Source organism: Anabrus simplex, chromosome 2 (assembly GCF_040414725.1).
Source record: "Anabrus simplex isolate iqAnaSimp1 chromosome 2, ASM4041472v1, whole genome shotgun sequence".
In the NCBI taxonomy this organism is placed as follows: Eukaryota; Metazoa; Arthropoda; class Insecta; order Orthoptera; family Tettigoniidae; genus Anabrus; species Anabrus simplex.
In genome coordinates, this window is record NC_090266.1 from 616,184,954 (window position 1) to 616,210,663 (window position 25,710).

Consider the following 25,710-nt stretch of genomic DNA (forward strand, 5'->3'; position numbering starts at 1 on the left):
TCTTAATTTTGTCAGTGCTTCGTGAAGGTACATGTGCCTGATATTTTGTACGATTGTGTATTCAGGTTTATATACAGAGTGTCCCACCCAACTCTGCGACCCCAAATATCTCCGAAACGAAACAAAATATGAAAATTCCAATTGGCCAGGAATATACCCATGTCAGGGCTCACACAATGAAAAGGCACGCACAATCCACAAAGGCAAACAAATAACACCTCCAACACCAAGTTGCGCTTTTTTAAAACGGAACATGTATGTTTACTCTAGCAAAATGACAACTAGAGTTACAACTAGTGATAACAGACTTCGTTCCGCTTTTCTAAACACATTTACTAGTGGCCTATAGCCCTCAGAAACTTCATTGGTGTGCAGTACATCTGGCATGGAAAATGCACCCACAAATCAGCAGTAACGCTTTGTCCGATGAAACCGTGTCACTTCAACAGATGTTCGAAGTGCCCTCCGTTTGCATCAATACACTTTTGGAATCTGGAAACAGGAGAGTGTTGCACGGATTGCAGTGTTTCTACAGATATTGCCGCACACGCCGCAGTAATACGATGTTGCATGTCCTCTATTTTGCTATTTGCTTTACATCGCACCGGCACAGATAGGTCTTATGGCGACGATGGAATAGGAAAGGCCTAGGAATTGGAAGGAAGCGGCCGTGGCCTTAATTAAGGTACAGCCCCGGTATTTGCCTGGTGTGAAAATGGGAAACCACGGAAAACCATCTTCAGGGCTGCCGACAGTGGGGCTCGAACCCACTATCTCCCGATTACTGGATACTGGCCGCACTTAAGCGACTGCAGCTATCGAGCTCGGTGCATGTCCTCTACTGTCGTTGGCGGTTCTTGATACACTCTATCTTTCACTGTGCCCAAGAGAAAGAAGTCTAATTGCGTCAAGTATGGGAACCGAGGTGGCCATCGCACAGGACCTCCCCATCCTATCCAGTTATTTGAAAACGTCGCATCCACAACGTCTCTGGAAACTCGTGCAGAATGTGCGGGACATCCATCATGCTGGAACCACATTGATAGACGCGTTTCCAATCCCACATTCTACATGAGGAGAGGTAGAGTGTGTTGCAGAAATGATGAATATCGCTGTCCGTTTAATGTTCCCTGATAAAAATAGGGACCTAAAATACGGTTACCAAAGATACCGCACCAAACATTGACACTCCACTGTCGTTGATGAGCAACTTGGCGAATCCAGTGGGGATTTTGCTCGGACCAGCAGTCCACGTTCCGCAGATTCACATGACCATGATTTGTAAATGAAGCTTCGTCCGTAAACAACGTATTACGTAGGAATGCTGGATTACCTTGCAAACTGCTGAAGTACAAAATGACAGAATACAATGCGGGATTCAAAGTCCGTCCCGTACAGTTCCTGGTGCAGTGAGATATGGAACGGATGAAACCGATGCCTTTGCAAAATTCTGCTCACACTACTGCGGCTAATTCCAGAACCTCGTGCAATCTGTCGGACACTCACCTGAGGATTGTGCGCTACAGCAGCCAGAACAGCAATTTCGTTTCCAGTGCCAGTCGCTGTCTTTGTACGTTGTCGCTTTGTCGGAGTCCAGCTTCCAGTTTCCCTGAGTTTCGTGCAGATGTTGGCAATGGTACGAGGCGAAGGACACCGTATATCTGGGTAGCGTTCAGCGTACAATGCCACAGACGCGGTTCCATTTCTGCGACATTCGCCGTAAATTAAAATAATATCCAGGTATTCTTCGTTACTGAAGGCCGGCATATCGACTACATGACGGCAATTGTTACACGCCACACGAAAACACGGTTTAATGTGTCAGTATGGAAAGCAATATCCGAAACGTTACGTGAATTACGGTACAGTATGACAACAGACCAGATCAGGAGACACTAGTACACTGAAGCTAGAACGTGCCGAGCTGATATCGGTTTGTTTACAGCAGGCTACAGGCCAGTGCAAGCAACCCCTGCTCTGAGCACAGAAGTACATGCGTTGCATTACGTCAGAAATGGTGGCGCCATTGCCATCCTCTAACAGCCACGTATTTCAGAACGTATGAGGTTTAGAAACGTGAAACCAAGTGTGTTATCACTAACTGCAGCTCTAGTTTTCATTTTGCTAGAACAAGCATACATGTCCCATTTTAAAAAACGCTACTTAGCGTTGGAAGTGCTAATTGTTCACCTGTATGGATTGTGCACACCTTCTCATTGTGTGAGCCCCTGAGAGGGGTACGTTCCTGGCCAATTGGACTTTTCATATTTTCTTTCATTTCGGAGATATTTTGGGGTCGCAGAGTCACTTTACGAGTAAATGGCCCAAGACTTGCGGTGTCCGAATACTTTTTGTTCTCCTTGTATGTTTAAACTTACCTGTTTTCGTTGTTTTTAAATAATTTGAAAAGCATAAACACTCGTTTTGTGCTGCCGATGCAAGCGAGTTCATATTTAGTAGGAGCAAGGGGTGCAAGTAATTCACAAGCTACAGAAGTAAAATGAATAAAATAATTAATTATTTTGTACCGGTGCAAAATAAAAGAAAGCATTACGATTCTTTTGAAGTGTCTCGTGAACCTGTGAACAGTGAATCAGGTGAATGTGAAGAGACCATCGCAAATACCGATAGAGGGGAACAATTCTGACCATGATGGGACCGACTGTTGGACATTCACTCAGAAAAGTGACTTCTTCCGGAAAAACGAGTGGCATTATGCGAAAAATAAAATGCTAGGTTGTAAGGTGTGCCAATATTTTACAAGTTTAAGACCAGAACAACAGATGGAAGTGAACATTTCTTCAGAGTGGGGAAGTAGTAAAATCAGTACCTTTGGAAGAGAAGAAGACAGTACACCTGGAGATAAGAACACAGTGTGAGAATCAGTTTATGAAGAAGTTTGGGTGACCACTGCCACCTTTTTTCTTACAATAATCAGTTAATTATGTACCCTCGCACACGGTCAGAGATCTAAAATATTTCTCATGAGTCCAGGAAAGGTGCCTTACCTTTGATGCTGCGTACACAGTCATAAGTGGTAGAGGCTGAAGTTCGGATCCAGAAGACACGTTTATTATAGCCCCTCGTTTTCGTGCCTGCATCTGTGGCAGTATCATACGAGTCATCATGGTAGTAGCTCCAATATTGACATTCACGATGTCCCATAGTTCCTGTTCGGGAACTTCCGCGAGGTACATTGGATAACTGTACTGGCATCCCACATTGTTCACTGTAAAGAAGAATGAAGAGGGGCATGAGCAGATGAGTAAATTTATAGCTTAAAGAAAACGAAGCACTATGCAGAATGTGGCAAAACTATCTGTACAAATTGAAACTGTAACTAAAGAACACCAAGATAAACTTATTTTAGACTAGCTATTGTACCCATTGTTGACGGGTCGATTTTTGTAAATGCATCTTTAATGCCATCTAGTGGAGATGAGTGGCAACGGAAGAAAAAGTGTACATCTCAGCTAACAACTACAGTCATTATAATGCAATTGCTGAAAGTTTTACGGACTTGCACATTGTAGGTTTTCTTCTGGCTCGGCAATTCTGGGGCTTTCGACCCTCTTCCCTCCATTTTATCATTACCCTTTCCCGTCAATCAATCAATCAATCAATCAATGATATGCATTTAGGGAAGGCGCCCAGGTGGCAGATTACCTATCAGTTGTTTACCTCGTCTATTCTTAAATCATTTCAAAGAATTTGGAAATGTATCGAACACCTCCCTTGGTAAATTATTCCAGTCAATAATTCCTCTTCCTATAAAATAATTTTTGCTCCAATTTGTCCTCTTGGCTTCTAAATTTATCCTCATATTGTGATCTTTCCTACTTTTAAAAAACATCACTCAAATTTATACGTCTACTAATGTCATTCCACTTCATCTCTGCACTGACAGCTCGGGACATACCGCTTGGTCAAACTGGTCATCTTATTTCTCCCTACTCTTTCCAGCCCAATCTTTGCAACATTTTGGTAACACTACTGCTTTGTCGGAAATCACCAAGAACAAAACGAGCTTCCTTGGATTTTTTTCACTTCCCGCATCAATCGATCCTAATGAGAGTCCCATACACTGGGACCATAGATTAATTGTGGTCTTACCAGAGACTTACATGCCTTCTCCTTTGCATCCTTACAACAACCCCTAAATACCCTCTTAAATATAATGAAGAGATCTGCAACCTTTACTTACAATCCCATTTATGCGATTAACCCGATGAATATGCTTCCTTACATTAACACCTAGGTACTTAGAGTGATCCCCATGAATAACTTTTATTCCCATCAACTAAGTAATTAAAACTGAGAGGACTTGTCATCTTTGTGAAAATCACAACAGACTTTTCATCTCGTGTGCTGTCCATCTCACAACATTGTCGAGGTATTTTTGCAGTCACTCACAAACTTGTATATTATTTATTACTCTATACAGTATAACTTAATATGCAAAAAGCCGTATTCTGATTCCCGTTCTTTACTCACGATTTATATACATACGGGTTTATTCAGCTAAGAAGGCCATCCCAAATAGCTCGGGAATGTTACCAAGGGGTTCATATTTGGACTTGCAATACTTTCCCAGCGTGTCAATACCTGCCGAGATAACGGTACTAACATTTTTTTGAAATGGAACTATGATAGTTTCTATACCTGGACTATAACTTACAAATATTGTGAATTAAGCGCCGTGATTACTTTGAAAATCGGACTAGTTATTCCCGAGAAAAAGTAATGTATTCGAACTTGCTTCATTTGCTAGCCGGGGATTCGCGCTACGTATTAAACATGTAGCTGTTGGCATCTTCTGACAGCTACAGGATGGCATATTCGTGGCTGGCTGGTATACGAGTCATATATTTCCGTATACAGCACATGTAAGTGCTGCCTTCCACAACACAACATACTATGCTGTCAAAGTGCCTGCCCATCCCATCAAAATACAGTGTTACAAGAATAAATATGTCTCTCCTGCATAAAAAGAAGTATTGGCACAAAAAACGGTTTCTGGGAATAGTGGTGCTTGCGAGATACAAGCAATGCCATCTGCTAACATGATACACACTCCGTGTTCTTCACAGACCACTCGCTAGTCTGCTGCGGTATTATACGCCAGTTGTCACCACGACTCCGAAGACGGAGGAACATGCAGTGTTGCTCCATTCACAAGGTAAAAGCTATCTACATATTGGTGAAGAACTTCCTGTTAGCTACACCACAGTAAGGGCAATCATTAATAAATACAAGGAGGCCGGTACAACAGTAAATAATCGGCGATCGGACGTCCGAAAGTGCTTACAACCCGAGAGCGTACAAGAATCATCAGCCTCGCTGAAAGAGAACCAGTTACAAGTGCAAAAACTATTGCTGCGGATATTCAGACAACGTCCAACAAGCGAGTGAGTCTTCAAACTATACGCAATGTTTAGAACGGGTTTAATATGCATGGTAGATCTCCCAGGAAGTCAACCGTAAGAAACGCCTGCGGTTTGCGAAAGAATACAGCAGCAAGCGGATCGAATTTTGGAACACGGTTATATATTCGGATGAATCGCAGGTCAATATGCCGATGACAGGAAGAAAGTATGGCGCAAGGCTAACACGAAGTTCCAAGTCAAACACATGCGTCCTACGGTCAAACGTGGCGGAGGACGTGTCGTGTTGGGGGAATGTATGGCGGCGTCTAGCGTTGGAAATCTTGTCGTAATCCACGGTACAAGTACAACGGATCGCATGAAATACATCGACTTGTTGCGAGGTAGTTTATTCGCTAGTGTGCAGAAATTGGGACTGGATGGGGTGTTTTATTTCCAGCAGGACAACGACCCAAAACATACTGCCATGAAAACTCGGGGGTGGTTACTATGTAACGCTCCACCAAGGGTGATTATCCCACTGCAGAGACCCGATCACAGCCCAATTGTGAACATGTGGGCCTATCTCGTCAAGCAAGTCAGACAACGGCATTCGTCCGGAAAACAACAGGGGCCGATGACCTTAGATGTTGGTCCCTTCAAACAGCAAGCACCATCATCGTCATCATAATCGGAAAACAACACTTTGAGAGAGCCTTCCTAGAAAATTACCCCTGACGTACCCGGAATTTAATAAACAGCATGTCCATAGACTGATTTGATGCAGTTCTCCATGCGACCCTATTCTGTGCTAATCTTTTCATCTCTACGTAACTATTACATCCTACATCTGCTCTAATCTGCTTGTCGCTATAACACCAAGCTGTGTCGGTGCGACGTAAATCAGATTCTAAAATTAAAAAAAGCAAAAAAATTATAATCTGCTTGTCTTATTTATACCTTGGTCTACCCCTGCCGCTCCTACCACCTACACTTTCGTCAAGAACCACTGAACAAGTCCTGGGTGTCTTAAGATGTGTCCTATCATTCTATAACTTCTTCTCGTCAAATTTAGGCAAATCGATCTCCTCTCACCAATTCGATTCAGTATCTCTTAATTCGTGATTCTATCTACCCATCTCACTTTCAGCATTCTTCTGTAACACCACATTTCAAAAGCTTCCATTCTCTGTCTTTCTCAGCTAGTTATCGCTCATGTTTCACTTCCATACAACGCCAATACTGTTACTTGTATTGTAGAATAACTAAAGATGGTAGAAGTAAGGAGGACATAAAATGCAGACTAGCACAAGCAAGGAAGGCCTTTCTTAGGAAAATAAATTTGCTAATTTCAAGCATTGATGTAGGAATTAGAAAGTGTTTTTGAAGACTTTCTTCTGGAGCGTGATATTGTATGAAAGCGAAACATGGACGATAACTAGCTTAGAAAGGGAATGGATGATTTTGAAATGTGGTGTTATCGAAGAATACTGAAGGCGAGATGAGAGGATCGAATCACAAATGAAGAGATACTGAATCGAACTGATGAGAGGAGGTCGATTTGGCTAAATTTGACGAGAAGAAGAGATAGAATGATAGAACTCGTCTTAAGACACCCAGAACTTGTTCAGGTGGTTTTTGAGGGAAGTGTAGGCGGTAAGAACGGTAAGGATAAGCAAAGTAGATTAGAGCAGATGTAGGATGTAGCAATTACGCAGAAATTGGAATATTAGCACAAGGTAGGGTGATATGGACAGCTTGGATCAAACCAGTCGATGGACTGATGACTCAAACAACGCTACCTTCGCTTATGAGACATTTTTAAAAGATTGGATTTCATATTTACAGGGGCATTTGTACCATAGAACAATTTATGTCTTCTTTTGCTTCATATAATTAATACATTAGTTACACTATAATATCTTCACATATGTTGTACATCCATGTTATAAAAATAGGAGGACTCTCTTTCCCATTCTTCTCCATGCCAGTCAAGTTTGACAATATCTAAAAGAGACGCTGTGTTTTCAGCCTCTTCACTAGTCTAGTAATAAGTAGAGCTAAGAATTTTAGGTGCTGCACCTGAATTCTTTTTCGCTATTAAAATGCACAAATTAGCTTGTCTTGCAAAGAAAACATAAAAGAACACCCCTAACTGTGTTTAGTTGCACTTCTTGCACCTTTCCTTAATGCCAGCACCTTTTCCTACTCGTTTAATACTTATTTTTAGATCCTTTGCCGCATTTGATTCCTAAAGAAATTAAACAAGAAAGACTGAATGTTTCATCTGTAAAGCTTAGTTCTATGTAGTTCCTCGATTCGCCGTTGTGATCGTAGGCTCCCTATACTGCGCTGATCGGGAGCTTAAGTGCGAACCTGGTGATTGTTGAACTGTTAGTTTGCAGTTCTTTGGACGTGTGACTTTAATTAACATTGTCTTCTGCGACTTCTTTTAGTCAGATCTGCAATACGTGATAACACGAGTAAATGTTGAGCCCTTGTATATGATGTAAGATTGGTTTTGGTGATGTTTGTATGAATACTTACACTTAAACTTTGCAACTTTTAAACCAAAATTGTGCACCTAAAATTCCTAGCTCTAGCAATCAGTCGAAACACGCTGGCGGAAACATCGCCACTGCAATTGTTGAACACTGTTTACTCTTTGCTACCACAAAAGAATATTTGCCAGAATGAATGTGTTAATATGTTTGGATCGTTAAAATAAATAAATAAATAAATAAATAAATAAATAAATAAATAAATAAATAAATAAATAAATAAATAAATAAATAAATAAATACAAGTCTTCACATTCGGTATATGAAGGAGGTGGTGTCCAAATACATTTGAATCCACATTCATGCAACAAAAAAAAAAGAAGAAAGTCTGTTTCCATCAACCATAAAGTCTACTGCACCATATATTATTAACTTTTATTCAACTCAAAGGTAGCCTACGCCTTTACATACGGCAACCTGAAATAGCGAGCAGAAATACAAATTGACGAATGAACTTCTGATGAGTTACAGATGAAATTTTAACCTCATCTTTTTAAGAAAATATGAATTAATATGTCAAATATCAGCTTACAAAACTCTCGGCAATCAAGATCAGGAGTGTTTCGTTGAATTCATCTGCATGTGTCATAACTGTTCGACATTTAATCAATTGCCTTATTTCATTATGTCCAAGAATCTTCTTCTCCTTGTTCTACCGCTTTTCCCCACACCTTGTGATGTCGCGGGTGCGGAATGCGTCGCACATGTGGGTTTGTCCCTGTTTTACGGCCGGATATTCTTCCTGACGTCAACCCTATGTGGAGGGATGTAATTCTATCCAAGAACAATTTACACTTAACGGATTTGTTTTTTCTGTCCTAGATTTTTGACAGTAACCACAAAACGGAATTCTGTACCAATGTGAAGAGTTTCTGACACTGCAAGCCATCCATTATTCGTTGAAATTTTCGGTCTCCCACAATCCTTGGAATTTAATAATTTGTAAGTATTATAAATATTTAAATCAGACTCCACATCACATGTTAAGGTTAAGTTCATTTGTGCTGTTTTAGACCTTGATGTTGAAGGGATATCGCAACGTGTAATAGTCCTTCAATATCATATTTTTATTGTTTTAAATTAGTTTTAAAGAGTTTTTGAATTGAAATAGTGAGAGCCAAAACTGATAATTCCAAATTATAACTTTTTCATGAGAAGCATTTGAAAGTTTCAAAACATCATAAACGAGGGTTTATTTATACATAGTGGAATATATTTTTACTGTAGAAGTGTTTCATTCGTAAGCACAATCTGATATATTCCTATTATTCTTAGTTGCACAGGGGGGAAGAAAAATGATACTTAAAGGATTGGAGTTATCAACTTCTAGCATGGAAACTAGTGAACGTGAGAAATTTAGACAATACTGCTACTATGATATTTTATTTATCAGCAATAGATGCACAGTATCATTCATTTTCAGTAGTTGCGTCATGAAGCACTTCGTTTGATGAAAAATGATATTGAAAACCGTAGACTTGTCAATATTTTGCATGGAAACTGCAACACATGAAAAACAACTGCTATGTGATAAGAAATCAACAATATATGTACAGTATCATTCCTTCTCAGTAATATAGTGATATAGATTTTAGATTTAGATTTATTATTTTTCTTTAGATCTACAGTAATAATACCCATTTGATCCGTTATAAAGAAAAATAACAATGTCCAGCCTAAGCCAAATTACATACTACTAACTTGGTGGACCCTACACAGGCGGAATACCGGACAACCATGCAAGGTTCCACCCCTAGCTAAATCTGTTAAGCTGCCTCTAACATGGACGGATGACCGGCTCACATGCTAGGGCACCCCCTATCTCTAAATTAAGCCTATAACTAATTACAACATTAAATCTATACTAATCTATCTTAAGCTGCCTCTAACATGGACGGATGACCAGCTCACATGCTAGGGCACCCCCTACGTCTAAATTAAGCCTATAACTAATTACAACATTAAATCAATATAGTGATATAGCACTTCTTATGCATAGAAAGCGTCATAGAATGTTACTCTTTCTAGAATGGCGATGTGTGGAGTATGTGCTGTACCATCTCCCTCCACATTACCCTGAATAAATCGCTCAGCGTAGTGAGATGCCGCGCATGGACGTTGGATTTCTGTCCTTTTTTTTAGGTTTGCACATATGTTGGTCAGCCTGGTGAACATAGTTTCCCGCATCGTTAGATGGATTCCACGGACGAATGTAGCACCTCTCAACCGTGAGATGTTGGGATGGGTCGTACGATAGAGTCGAGAGCTTCTTTTAAGTTACTGGCCTCTAACACTGGGGTCCCATCATCTTGCATGTCATCAGTCACTGAATGCTTCAAGTAGATTACTTCAAATTCTTGTGCCTCTTTTAAGAGTTTATCCATACAGAAGGCACTGCAACTTTCTCCATTCGTTACCGGCCCTTTTCGATTTTGCAAATGCCATGTCAATGGACACAAAACTGTGTCCAAGCACAGGATATTAAATATGAATATTATTGTATTGTGTATTTATTCACTGTGAAAAGCAGTTATTCACGAAGGCACGCAGGCGTTTTGTACCACTAAGAAACCTATTGTTATCATACCAGAGCAAGCAGCTCAGGACCTCATTTGGACCTTTGTCACAGTAATGCTCACAATATACGACTATGGTAGCATTACCGGTTTTCAATCCCATTATTCCGAAATTATACAACCATAACTGGCGTTTGTAATACTCATAACCAGTATTAGTAGTCGAACCTCCCTTCTGCGGAAACCGTCGGTTCCGAGGAAAAATGTCCGTTACGAGAGGTGACCGCTAAAGCAAGTTTGTAAAAATAATCGAACATTTTAACGGCAAAGGACATCCACCTTAAATATAAGCATACATATCTTTATTTTTATTATTCTAAGCCATTTCTGTGTTAGTATTTCATAGAGAGTTATTATAAGTGATTTTACATCATTTACAAATATTACAGTAAGTTATGTATAGAATGATGCAAGAAGGGAAGAAAATCCCCAGGTAACTTGTGAGTCAACAGTCTCTGGAAGCATTTCTGGGCAATTAGAATTCTCGGAATTGGCCTATACACCACTAGGTAGAACTGCATTCCGATGCACTGCAGTAGCCAACTAGAGCGAGGATTAGCCGTTGTTTTGCGTACGGTACGAACAACTTAAAAACTTACGCCGAAATGTTAAATTAACGTAGCGACAAAGAATGTACTAGCAAGGCTCAATAATGTTGCAATAAAATAAACACTCACAGACTATTTATAGCTAGGCACTAACTACTTACTACTTAACTACTTCTAAATCTACTTTGTAGCATCTTGCACATGGGCGGATCGCCAGCTCCACATGCAACACACCACCTAACTAAACTAACTACTTTACTACATGAATATATACTAAATCTATCTAAATAGATTTAGCAAGGCTCAATAGGGCCATACATAATTCTCCATATTTGTACTGCTTGAATGAAAGGAAAACACTTAGGATTGTGGTACGTGGGGATTTTTTCCTGTAGAGGTCTCAATATCGCGAATGTAACCGTGTGTTGACAAATGTCAAGACATGAGGAAAGGGGCAATTACCAAGGGATTACTCAGTAGGGGGCCGGAAAGTGATCACCGAGATAACGGGGGCCACGGCCAGAAACAGTTCAAGCTTACAACATTGTGTCAGCTTTTGCACATCGGTTCCCGGAAACAACAATGTCCTAGATATCCTCGGCCTGTACCGTGGTTGAGAGATGTGCTGTGTTTAAGTTGCAGCGTTGGGAAGACTGTGACAGGATTGTGAGCTGCACTTAGTTCCTCATTTTGTGCCATATAAGTAAATTTTTTAAGATGAACCGTTTTGTCACTGAGAAGCCAAAACTATGTGCATCCTCGGTAAGTTATGAAAAAGTTTTTAAAAATTCTAACAGTAGCAAGACAATTGCGGATACGTACCTAAGTTCGATAGGTAGGCCTATATTTTGTCAAATGCCCGGGAACTGATTGGAACCTCAAATGGCACCATCAAAACTATTTAGTAATTGGCGGGCGTGATAAATTACTTCCAATGGTTCTATCTTCTCATCAGGACGGCCCAGACTTGGATCGCAGTAGATGCATGAAACATTTTTAAAATGGAAAGTCACGTTCTATTGATACGGATTCTATTTAAAACACTAGATCCCGTTCCATAAATTTCTTTATACTATTGAGCCATAACCGCATCATTTATGGTGGTGTATTTTGAGTATCCATACATATTCCGGGCTTACCTTGTACCTTAAATGGTGAGTGGATGCAGTGGTGTACCCACAAAATAATTTCAGTGGGTGGGGGTGTAAGTCCAGGCCGATAGCGCGGATACAACTTTTCCTTGGAAGGGGTTGTGAAAAAATGTTGTAATTTTTATTTAGAATAAGCTTTACGTCACACCGTAGGTCTTATGGCGACGATGAGAAAGGAAAGGGTTAAGAGTGGGAAGGATGCGGCACAGCCCCAGCATTTGCCTGGTGTGAAAATGGGAAATCACGGAAAATCATCTTTAGGGCTGCCGAAAGTGGGGTTTGAACCCACTATCTCCCGGATGCAAGCACGCAGCTGTGCGCCTCTAACCGCACGGCCAACTCACCCGGTGGATTTGAAAAGAAAGCTGGTCCTACCGAGTGCGGTGACGGATCTTGAATAGATATTGATGGTTTTGATTGTTACGACGTACAATCATAGCTTCTGTACTTTTAACATAAACCGGCTGCATTATTGAAACTGTTCGTGAAATTGGTAATATCGTTCTTCATTTGTGAGGAAGTAGAATCTTCATTTAATTTTTCTTCTTATAAAACGGAACCACTTTGGTACTACACCTCGGAAGGCGACTACCTTCCAGGTCGTAGATATTTCGGTTACGGGAGGTTCAAGGGCAACTCTGTTTCACCCAAAAACAAGGCTCTATCTTCCCTATCCCATGTCTTTCTTAACTCTGTCAGTGCCAGGAATCGAATGCAGGATGCCTTAAGTCAAATTCTAAAATAAGGAGACCTAAAAGTAAACAGTAAACCCCGCGGTGTTGGGGTAGCATGCCTGCCTCTTATCCGGAGACCCCGGGTTCGATTCCCGGCCAGGCCAGGGATTTGTACCTGACCTGAGGGCTGGTTCGAGCTCCACTCACCCTACCTGGTTAGAACTGAGGAGCTATCTGACGGTGAGATAGCGGCCCCGGTCTAAAAAGCCAAGAATAACGGCCGAGAGGATCCGTCGTGCTGACCACACGACACCTCGTAATCTGCAGGCCTTCGGGATGAGCAGCGGTCGCTTGGTAGGCCAAGGCCCTTCAAGGGCTGTAGTGCCATGGGGTTTGGTTTTACTAACTAAATATTAAAATATCTTAAAAATGACTAATTCTCAGGCACGCACACATTCATACTTCAACCATTCAGTCAGCTATCCTCAGCAGGTACTCTCGGCAGGTGACCTTAAATCGTGATTTAAAAAAGCTAGTTTGTCTGACCTGTGCTGGCAGGGTATTCCATAATCTGGCGGCAATCACCACAAATCATCTATTAATTTTATTTGTGCGGTGCAGTGGAATAGAAAGAATGGATCTAGAACGTGTATTTAAGTTGTGAAATGATGATAAAAATATGAATTTAGAAGAAATATACAATGGCTGACTTTCAGTTACCATTCTAAACACCATCGTTAAAGTGTGTAGCTGCCGAAGTTTATCAGACATCAGCCATGAGACTGCCTGATGGTATGCAAATGAACATCGTACCCGATATTGTAAATAAATCGCAGGCAGGAATTCAGTTCTCGTTGAACTTTGAGTGTTTCTTCTCTCGTCATGTCAACTAAAACAACGTCACAATAATCAAGAATAGGGAGAATGAGTGTCTGTATTAGTTTGGCCTGTAGCTCAAATGGAAATACACCCCTCTGCCGTTTAAGAGGGTGAAGAACTCCAAAAGTCTTTTTACGTATTTCTTTCGTGTGATCAGACCAATCAACTGTTTCATTCACCATTACGCCGAGATTTTTTACCCGTTTTACTGTAGGGAATAATGTTACCATTCATTAGGATAGGCGGGATTGCGACATTGTTTGAGTAACTCAGTAATTTTCGTGATCCAATTATGATTGCCTGAGATTTTGTGCAGTTTAGTATAAGAGCGTTTCGTTGTGCACATACATTGAGTCGTCAGAGGTCATTGTTATTATCTTGTCTTGCAGTGTCGATATATTTGAAGATCGTCAGCATAGGGGTGGTGTGTGTTATTTTCTGTCACAGATGGCATGTCATTGATGCAAATACAGAAAATTAGGGGCCCTGGAATACTGCCCTGTGGGGCAACACTAAGTTTCATTTTTCCATTTAGAGGCCTTGTCGTTTACTGTTACACGCTGTTGACGGTTACTCAAATAAGAACTAAAAACCTTCAGCCAGGTCGAAATTTAGCAGTTCCATTTTCTTTATCATAGTCGGAATTACTATAGTGTCAAAGGCGCTACTGAAGTCAAAATTGATAAGTATAGTGAGCAGTCGTTTGTCCATAGCGTTTCTCATATTTCCAGTAACCTTCAAAAGTGCTGTCGCGGTACTGTGACCCTTCTAAAATTCTGATTGCAAAGGTTCCAGAAGAGCATTTTTATTTAGGTATTCCAGAACTTGCTCGTATACTAAACGTTCAAAGGCTTTAGAACGAGCAGGGAGTATGGACATAGGACGATAGTCAGAGAGTGATTGTGGGTCTAAACTCATAGGTACCGGTATAATATGGGCTGTTTTCCAGGCATGAGGGAAAGTTCCGTTTAATAAGCTGTAGTTCAGTATGTGCGTCAGTATAGGCACGACAGCAGCCATAATGTTATGTATAAAAGTAATAGGAATATCATCTACAAAGCCTTTTTAACCTGATTTTCTGTGACACTGTAAAATGTGAATAGTGGATTGGCTGGAGGGGAGGGCGGTGAATCGGTGAAGTTAACTGGGGTAGGTTGAATATTTATTCTACTAAAGTAATCGTTCAGTTCGTCAAGTGGAATGTCGGGAGGTGTCTGTCCCTGTTGATATTTTCCTTTTCCCAGAGCTCTAAGTTGGTCCCATGCGCAATTAGAATTTAAGTTGTTAGCTAAATTCCGGAAATGTATACATTTTTGTATTTCTGATTAACTGCTTTGTGCGATTTCTTAAGATGCGGTAAGATTCTAAGTCTGTGTCATCTAGGGTTTGTTAATAATGTCGAAATAACGAGTCACGGTGGGCCATCATTCTCTTGGCTTCATCATCTAGCCATGGACAAGAAGGGCGAGAAATCCGTATTCGACGTGTGTGTGTGTGTGTGTGTGTGTATTTCTTTGCCGCATTATTTGTATAAAATGTCACTTCTTTATTGTGTATCACATGACCATTATTATGATAACATTACCGTATTTATTCTAAACCAGAATATTGCATCTTTACTCAAACTGTTTATTCTTGCATTAATTTCACTTGTACTCGGAATATATGAAATGCTGCAGTTATTTTGGGATGGGAGTAACAGAGGTAGCCGGGGGTGGGTTGTCGTCCAAGGAGTCCAGACACCCCAGGAGTTTTAAAGAATGTTCTTTTATTAAGCATTTTATATATAATGTACATTAATATTAGCTTCCGGAGTCCGACTCATTGGCTGAAGGATCAGTGTTGAGGCCTTCGTTTCAGAGGGTCCCGGGTTCGATTCCCGGCTGGGTCGGGATTTTAATCGCGTCTGATTAATTCTTCTGGCTCTGGGACTGGGTGTTTGTCCCAACACTTTCCTCTTCATATTCAGACAACATACTACACTACCAACTACCAAAGGAAGACACAACAGTGATTACATCCCTTCATATAAGGTTGGAGTCGGGAAGGGCACCGGCCGTAAAACAGGGCCAAATACACATATTCGACACAGTTCACTCCCGCGACCCCACAGATGTGGGAAAACTGTAGGAAAAGAAGAAGAAAATTACTTTTAGCTTCCGGAATCCGCCACTCTTACTTGGATCCATGGACACTCATTTCCTTTTTAGGTATTCTACTGTACACCACCAAAATTCTGGAAATTTGGACACCTATCAAAATAAAATTCTGGATGAATCCCCCCCCCCAAACCTAAATCCTGGCTACACTACTGTTCCGATGTACCTTCTCTCCCCTTGCACTCGAAATAGTACAAGCATTCAAAACATATTTTCTTAACTGCGATATTCTTGAAAACCGCATATACCGCAACGTTCACTTCTGTAAAAACTGACTCCCGCTGTCTTTTCTCTCCTCGAATCCTATTTTCCTCCCACTCCTTTAAAATTTCAGTTCTATTCTTCACAACAGTGTTTATTTGAGTTTTCCCGCAGTTGAATTTTTCGGCGAGCTTTCTCACTGAAAGTCCCTTGTCACTTTCTCTAATCACATTTCTTCTTGCCTCGAGATGTAAACACGATCGTCCCTTGTTACTCATGTTTAACAGACAACTGAAATGCTACGGTATTTCTGTCTCACTAATTAGCGCCTGTACTGTCTTTTCCTTCTCAAGTTGACTACCTGAGCTCGACCTCATCAGCGACAATCCGAGTTATGAATAGAATGATGCAAGAAGGGAAGAAAATCCCCAGGTAACTTGTGAGTCAACAGTCTCTGGCAGCATTTCTGGGCAATTAGAATTCTCGGAATTGGCCTGTACACCACTAGGTAATACTAATAATTTCGTGTGGCTATTACTAGCCGAGTGCAGCCTTTGTAAGGCAGACCCTCCGATGAGGGTGGGCGGCATCTACCATATGTAGGTAACTGCGTATTATTGTGGTGGAGGATAGTGTTATGTGTGGTGTGTGAGTTGCAGGAATTTTGGGACAGCACAAACACCCAGCCCCCGGGCCACTGGAATTAACCAATGAAGGTTAAAATCCCCGACCCGGCCGGGAATCGAACCCGGGTCCCTCTGAACAGAAGGCCAGTACGCTGACCATTCAGCCAACGAGTCTGACACCACTAGGTAGAACTGCATTCCGATGTACCTTCTCTCCCCTTGCACTCGAAATCGTACAAACATTCAAAAGGGGTTTCCTTATGTCTGAAGAACGGCTTTAAAAGAAAGTATGACATGTATGACATGTGGTCCGGCGTAATAAATTGTCCTGCAACGTGTAAAGTGTCCGCTTAAGTCAAGTGGACGGGATAAATGGCGATGACCGCTGTCCGGAGTTCGAGGTGTCCGTTTAAACGAGGGCAATTTATCACTTGTCTTATGTAAAATAAAATCGGTTCCCAGAAAAATTGTCCGTATAGGGATATGTCCGCTGAATAAAGGTGTCCGTTAGGGCAGGTTCGACTGTAACTGGTAACAGCAAGTTCTTTTCAAAGTCGAAGCGTATTCCCGCTGCCTCTGGATCATTCTTCGACAGGTCTTCCACCTCCCGTAGCGGTGAGAAATATTAAACAGGTATAACAAAGAGCACAGTGAAGGTAAAACGAGAACAAGAAAGAGCAACATCTGGCTAAGGCGCAGGTTTAAAATAATTGATGTATTTTCCTTTTTTTATATAATGATTGATAATAATTAGATGAGTGGTATCATTTTCTAACTAACCCTGTATACTCCTGTGAAACTATTATAATGTATAATAATACACACACTTTCGGATCGAGGACGCTTGCGGATATTTATTTGCCACTGATTTGAATGAGCCGTTTTTTGAAAGTAGAGTTATTTATTTATTCAGGATCAGCAACGGCATAACGCCGAATTACAAAGATTCGACTGTATACAATAGATATTAATCTAGAAGGATATATAAATATTTACCAAGTACACAAATATACACAATAAAACTGTACAATCCTATATAATACACATTTACATAAACAACGACATAAACAAAGGAAAATACATTTAAATACAAGATAAGAAACAGGAATGAATAAGAAGGAAAATTAAGTTATATGAGAAATAGCATGACAGAAGGAAGGAAACGTTACGAAGATGTCTAGGTTTTTGTTCATAGATAAGGTATTAAACATTGCTGGAATGCGTACAGAAAAGTACCTTTGGGTAAAAGAAAGCCGGGAGTAAGGAATGTGGAATAGGATCTTCATTTAGGTACTACAGAGTGGGACGTGGAGGGGGAATAAGGAAACTAATTCTGGAGACGTAAATAAACCATTAGCTGTTTGTATAGCAGCTTTAGGTCAGCGATTTTTCTACGAACAGAAAGAGTTTTGAGTTTTACTTTCCCAAGAACTTGGTTAATGCTTAAGTTGCGAGAGACAGGGACCGTGGCTCTGACGATAGCATAGAAAAAAGATTGTACACGGTCAAGGTGGCTGAGATTTGAAGAAGAAGAAGAAGAAGAAGAAGAAGAAGAAGAAGAAGAAGAAGGAGAAGAAGAAGAAATGGACGGGTTTACTGCTCGCGGTGGATTATCCGTAATGCAATCACTATCGAAGTATACTGTAGTTAATATCCGACTCCTTGGGTGAACTAAGTGAGTAATCTCGTGTCCTCATGCCGAGGTGGTACAACTCTTTTCACGCACACTCCCAATGGAGGTGAGCTGTATGTACCATTTCAACCACCTACCAGCCCTACTGACATTCTTAAATTTCTGGCAGTACCGGGAATCGAACCAGGGCCCCCGAGGACGGCAGCTAATAACACTAACCGTTACGCTACGGAGGCGGACTTGGCTGAACTGAATCGTCAGCATTGAGGCCTTCAGTTCAGAGGGTCCCGGGTTCGATTAACGGGCGTGTCGGGGATGTTAACCGCGTTTGATTAATTCTTCTGGCTCGGGGATTGGATGTTTGTGTTTGTCCCAACAATCACCTCTTCATATTCATGCAGCACATCACACTACCAACCACCACAGAAACAGGCTACAGTCGTTATATCCCTCCACATAATGTTGGCGTCAGGAAGATCATCCGGCCGTAAAATAGGGACAAATCCACAGGTACTACACAGTTCGCACCCGCGACCCGACAGGTGTGGGAAGAGCGGTAGGTGAAGATACGAGTGTCTTATATGACATGTTCACTGTCAGTCGGTAGGAATTGGAGTAAATGGGAAATGTTGGATACATTTCTTTGAAAATATTTAAGAAAATGCTAGGTAAACAACTGATAGGGAATGTGCCACCCGGGTAACAGACCTTAATGCAGATCATTGATTGATTGATTGAGAACGCACTAAATAATCACGTTTTGATGGTTCCGAATACTGAATCTATTGCTGTGTACATCGTATGATTTGAAATATCTGAAGCCATCTCTTTTCAGTTTCGTCTCAGTTAATTTAAAAAATAACTGTTAGGTTCTTCATTCTGCTGAAACTGACTTTGAGTATATAAATTACCTGAATGAGAAAACATATCGTAACAGTATTACTCCAGAAAAAGGAACTTTCTTCACTTTATCCCAGGTGTTTAAGGGGTCCTTGGAGCAACGCAGGCGCATTTTGCTTTTCGCTTGGGGTTTAAGGCCGGATGCCCTTTCTGACACCATATTATTTTTGAGATGAAATCGACTGGGATTCCGGATGGGAAGCCAGCAGCTAAGCCGTTGAGCTAATCACGTCTCCTGCCAGACAATGAATTTAGGTTGTTTTGAACAATTTGCTTGTAGCACCGACACAGATAGGTCTTATGGCGACGACGAGACTTTAATGATGTCCAATAGAAACCTAAGATAACTGAACACCAGGTAATATATTAATGGCGTATGGCCTCCGGAGAGGCATAATGCAGGTCCTTCGAATTAACGCCTATAGGCGATCTGCGCGTTCCTGACGATTAGGCCCTACCTACGATGATATTCTAATGCTGAAGACGGCACGCACACCCAGTGCCTTAGCCAGAGGAATTAACCAATAACATTTAAAATACATGACCCAGCCGGAAATCGAACCGAGGATCGCTTGGAGTAGAAGCCAGCATGCTAACTGTTTAGCGCGGAGCCGGACATTGAATATCAGGTACGACATACGAACTGGAACAGGTGGACCATTTCTCCTGCATGGTAATATACACTGACTGACAGAGCAAATGCAACACCAAGAAGGAGTGGTTCGAAAGGGATGAAAGTTGGGGAAAAAACAGAGACGGCACGGACGAATAATTGATGTTTATTTCAAACCGATATGCAGGTTACACAATGCGCACGGCATCGACTCAGTAGGATGTAGGATGTAGGACCACCGCGAGCGGCGATGCACGCAGAAACACGTCGAGGTACAGAGTCAATAAGAGTGCGGATGGTGTCCTGAGGGATGGTTCTCCATTCTCTGTCAACCATTTGCCACAGTTGGTCGTCCGTACGAGGCTGGGGCAGAGTTTGCAAACGGCGTCCAATGAGATCCCACACGTGTTCGATTGGTGAGAGATCCGGAGAGTACGCTGGCCACGGAAGCATCTGTACACCTCGTAGAGCCTGTTGGGAGATGCGAGCAGTGTGTGGGCGGGCATTATCCTGCTGAAACAGAGCATTGGGCAGCCCCTGAAGGTACGGGAGTGCCACCGGCCGCAGCACATGCTGCACGTAGCGGTGGGCATTTAACGTGCCTTGAATACGCACTAGAGGTGACGTGGAATCATACGCAATAGCGCCCCAAACCATGATGCCGCGTTGTCTAGCGGTAGGGCGCTCCACAGTTACTGCCGGATTTGACCTTTCTCCACGCCGACGCCACACTCGTCTGCGGTGACTATCACTGACAGAACAGAAGCGTGACTCGTCGGAGAACACGACGTTCCGCCATTCCCTCATCCAAGTCGCTCTAGCCCGGCACCATGCCAGGCGTGCACGTCTATGGTGTGGAGTCAATGGTAGTCTTCTGAGCGAACCCCGGGAGTGCAGGCCTCCTTCAACCAATCGACGGGAAATTGTTCTGGTCGATATTGGAACAGCCAGGGTGTCTTGCACATGCTGAAGAATGGCGGTTGACGTGGCGTGCGGGGCTGCCACCGCTTGGCGGCGGATGCGCCGATCCTCGCGTGCTGACGTCACTCGGGCTGCGCCTGGACCCCTCGCACGTGCCACATGTCCCCGCGCCAACCATCTTCGCCACAGGCGCTGCACCGTGGACACATCGCTATGGGTATCGGCTGCGATTTGACGAAGCGACCAACCTGCCCTTCTCAGCCCGATCACCATACCCCTCGTAAAGTCGTCTGTCTGCTGGAAATGCCTCCGTTGACGGCGGCCTGGTATTCTTAGCTATACACGTGTCCTGTGGCACACGACAACACGTTCTACAATGACCGTCGGCTGAGAAATCACGGTACGAAGTGGGCCATTCGCCAACGCCGTGTCCCATTTATCGTTCGCTACGTGCGCAGCACAGCGGCGCATTTCACATCATGAGCATACCTCAGTGATGTCAGTCTACCCTGCAATTGGCATAAAGTTCTGACCACTCCTTCTTGGTGTTGCATTTGCTCTGTCAGTCAGTGTAAGTGAAATCGACCAAATGTGTACCACAGCTAATGTAGTGAATTGGAAGTTAACGTTCAACGGCGTTTTATAACAAGGAAGTGCTCGGAACAACCGCAGGAGGGAATTTACAATGTAAATATAAAGACGTCCTCCTCTGTGGTGTAGTGGTTAGTGTGATTAGCTGCCACCCGTGGAGGCCCGGGTTCGATTCCCGGCTCTGCCACGACATTTGAAGAAGTGGCACGAGGGATGGGACGGGGTCCACTCAGCCTCAGAAGATCAACTGAGTAGAGGTGGGTTCGATTACCACCTCAGCCATTCTGGAAGTGGTTTTTCGCGGTTTCCCACTTCTCCTCCCGGAAAATGCCGGGATTGTACCTAACTTAAGACCACGGCCGCTTCCTTCCCTTTTCCTTGTCTATCCCTTGCAATCTTCCCATCCCCCCGCAAGGCCCCTGTTCAGCATAGCTGGTGTGGCCGCCTGGGCGAGGTACTGGTCATGCGCCCCAGTTGTATTCCCCGACCCAGAGTCTGAAGCTCCAGGACACTGCCCTCCAGGCGGTAGAGGTGGGATCCCTCGCTGAGTCCGAGGTAAAAACCGACCCTGGAGAGTAAACAGATAAAGACGACGATATAAAGGCTACGATAGGAATGAACTCGACTGGATGCAGCTTTGTGTATGAACAGATATCAGTGGTGGGGTTCATGCGAGGCACAGAAAGTAGGGTAGGTTATTTGGAGAATAATGGAGTCAGCCATAAAGAGTAAGAGAGACAGAGGGACACCTAGCAGGCGACGGCTAGAGTCAGTTTCTTCGATGATATTGAGGTAAAAGATGTACAGTGAGTTTTTCTCATCGGTTGGCCGGCAGGGGTACCCAGCTTATCTGCCTCCCGTTGACTCATCACTCCCCGCATAGCACTAAGGACAGCACTTCGCTCACTTTAGCCGTGGATAACATGAGATAACAATTAATGTTAAGAAAATACGAATTAAGAAAATTAGTAATCAAGAATTAAGAAAATGAGCTCGTACCTTATGACAGAAGATGTTGGAAATGTTCTCTTCCTGCATCCGCACATTTCTGCCATCGTCTTAGGAAACTCCGATTCACACGCGTATCTTCTTCTTCCGTAATGAAGCTATTTCAATTTTGACAGTTTCGTAGCCCGTCATGTTGAGCTCTTCTTGTCCAAGTCGTCTTAAGGATTTTGTAGGCGTATATTCTAATCTTTCTGCGATTTCATTTACCTTTTCCTCGTTATGCACTCTTTTTTAACGAGTAATGAACCAGTTCCTCTCAATTTGTTTACGCACGGTCTCTCTATGTGGAGGGCGTACACCTGGAAATTGTGTTACAAATCGCCTAACGACTTCCCAGCAAGACCCTGTTTTTTCATAATCATCGTACATAAATACCCTTTCCTCTACCGTGTACACCTGTGGAGGCATTATGAGAATTATACCCCGAAGTAACATTTCACAACTCGAGAACAGTGGGAGCCACAGATCAACACTTAACACACGTTCTAAGAACGGACCTGAACTGCGAAGTGCGCGTACTCCCGTGCTGTCGCTGCGCTGTGTACCGGGAAGTGATGAGTGAACGGGAGGCAGATAAGCTGGGCGTTCCTGCCGGCCAACCGATGAGAGAAACACATTGTAGTAGCAAAGAGGGCCACCGTACTAGTTGCAAACAGATGGTTACGAATATTTTAGATCATTCACAGAGCAGTGGCGGCGATAAGGACCCCGCAGACTCCGCGGGGTGGAGGGCCCATGGCTTGTGAGGGGCCCATGACTGTTTCTTAATTCAGTAGTTGAAGAGTGATTTTACGTATTGATAAAGCTACAGCACGCAACACAATATTATTTGCATTAAAGAGGGCTATTCCAAACTTAGGCCGTCGTAGTACAGAGTTCCTTTCATCAGTAAGAGTACGGTAGCTATTTCTGAAAGAATGTGGGTTTTCCAACCTGTTCTAATAATAACCACCCCTTGCTGCCACTCACAACAATCAACAAGGCTGTTGAGTTAATTAGCTAAATCTGAGAACGCAGTAGTCGGCGAAGATACGATAACAAAGACATTCTCCTTATCTGACACTAAATACCGAAGTTTCCAGCCTATTTATAACGCTCGGTAGCAAAGTAGGCCTACGATGGACGATTGAGTTGTAAACAGTGGTAAAGTATTTGGTCCTAGGACCGAGATTATTTCTTAACAATGTGACCACAGTGTAACCTAAACAAACAGTGGCACCGGGCGAGTTGGCCGTGCGCGTAGAGGCGCGCGGCTGTGAGCTTGCATCCGGGAGATAGTAGGTTCGAATCCCACTATCGGCAGCCCTGAAAATGGTTTTCCGTGGTTTCCCATTTTCACACCAGGCAAATGCTGGGGCTGTACCTTAATTAAGGCCACGGCCGCTACCTTCCAACTCCCAAGCCTTTTCTATCCCATCGTCGCCATAAGACCTATCTGTGTCGGTGCGACGTAAAGCCCCTAGCAAGAAAAACAAGCAGTGGAAGCGGACGTGCTGAGTGGCGAGTGCCGTGTAATGATTGGAGTAGAGCAATATCGGGCCGCGATTGGAAGATTGGAGTGGAGACTCAAAAAGAAAACAACCAAAAGAATGGAGTGTAAGGAGGGCATAGGAAAGATGGTAAAGGTGGCTTTGGTGGCAGCTGTGATAACTGTGCTACTAGTTATTGGGGACGTAGAATTGAGCCCCGGCCCGAATACAAGTGGCAATATTAGTTGGGATGGCATTTAAGTAATTTAGGAGGTGGTGAAGGAGGTAGTGAAAGAAGCCTGCCCATTCGAACAGATCAAGGAGATGATCCAGGACCAATCTAGGGAGTTTGGCGATATGAGGAGATGGATTCAAGAAAAAGTGGGGGAAGCAATGAGGAAGAAATTGTGATATTGAGAGAGAAGGTAAAAAATTTGGAAGAAGAGGTGGCAAAACTGAAGAAAGAAGAAGCAATTACCAGTCAGGAACGCATGCGGAAGTGTATATTTATATATGGTGTGGAGGAAGGAGTGAAAGAAAACAAAGTAGACTTAATATAAAAGGCGGTGGAAGTTATTCAGAACAAAATGAAGATTAACTTCAGTGAAGTAGACATCGATGATGCAGAAAGGGTAGGCGAAGTAAGAGGGCACAGGCCAATTAAAGTGAAGCTGCTATCAAACTTGATGGCTCATATTGCTGTGAGAAATGCGGGGAATTTACAACGTGAGAAAATATGGGTTAAAAGAGACATGGGATGTGAAGGTTGTAAGTGTTTGAAAATTTTAAGGAGGCATTTAATGAAAGCCAGGCACCAAGGGCTGAGGGTGCATATCAGGGGCCAATAGCTGGTGTTATCAAACGGCAGACAGGTGAGATCGTGGGCGGTGACGAAGCTGCAACAAATGGATGAGAAACTCAAACAGGAAGAAGCCATGATGACAAGGCAAGATGACAGGAAGTTCGCAGAGCGAGAGGAGGGACGCGGACAGGTAAGAGACGAGCGCATGGCTGGGGTCAGTGTCCAGTGTAGTGCAGAAACAGAAACGAGGATTCAGCAGGTGGTGGTGGAGGGAGACACTCAAGAACCAGCAAGTCCAGCCTGCAGTCGATATGTACATAGCAAAGGTACGCGGGATGAAATAAAAGGAAGAGAAGCCTTGAACAAAGGGAGAGTTTAAGGGGTCTGTGAGGAAAGAAAACGAAAGGTGCTGAGGACAAGAAGGGCAAAGAGCGACCCGAAATGTCCAAAAATAGGGAATGGAAGTAGAAGGAGAGAGGGCCATAGTAAGGTAAGGTAAGGGTGTATTCTGTCCGAAGGCAGGTCCGAATCTCCACAAAGGTGTTCCTGAGCCGGAGTTTACGTACGGTAGGGTGGCCGGTTCCTTTCCGCTCCTCCATTCCCTTACCCCCACCAACAGCGCGTGGCAACCCATCCAACTCCTGGCCACGCCCAATGTTGCTTAACTTCGGAGATCTCACGGGATCCGGTGTTTCAACACGGCTACGGCCGTTGGCGGCCATAGTAACAAGAAGTAAAAAATAAGGGAGGAAATGGAGATGCAAGGGAGGGTAAATTATAATTACTCGTAGATTGGAAGATAGGGTTTGTAAATATTGAAGGATTGTTAAGTAAGTTACGCAGTGAGGAGGTTGTAAAATAGTGGAAAGCTTTGACATTGTGGCACTCACAGAGACATGGCTAGAAATAGGGAAGGAGACAGCGTGGAGGGAGTTTGTGGTCAAGTACAAATCCAAGAGAAAAAAGCGCAACAGGGGTAGAACGCCGGGGAATAGTGGTTTTAATAAAGGAAGAGATTAGTGAGCTAATAGAGGA

The 25,710-nt window shown here is 43.0% G+C and overlaps 1 protein-coding gene across 1 annotated transcript in view; it reads right to left on the minus strand.

Moving 5' to 3' along the window:
- The window catches only part of LOC136862962 (inactive hydroxysteroid dehydrogenase-like protein 1), a 306,443-nt gene that overhangs the window by 47,242 nt on the left and 233,491 nt on the right, over positions 1-25,710 (minus strand). Inside the window, exon 4 of the mRNA XM_067139263.2 lies at positions 3,009-3,229. Within this exon, the coding sequence (XP_066995364.2) occupies positions 3,009-3,229 (221 nt within the window). The remainder of the gene's footprint in view (positions 1-3,008; positions 3,230-25,710) is intronic.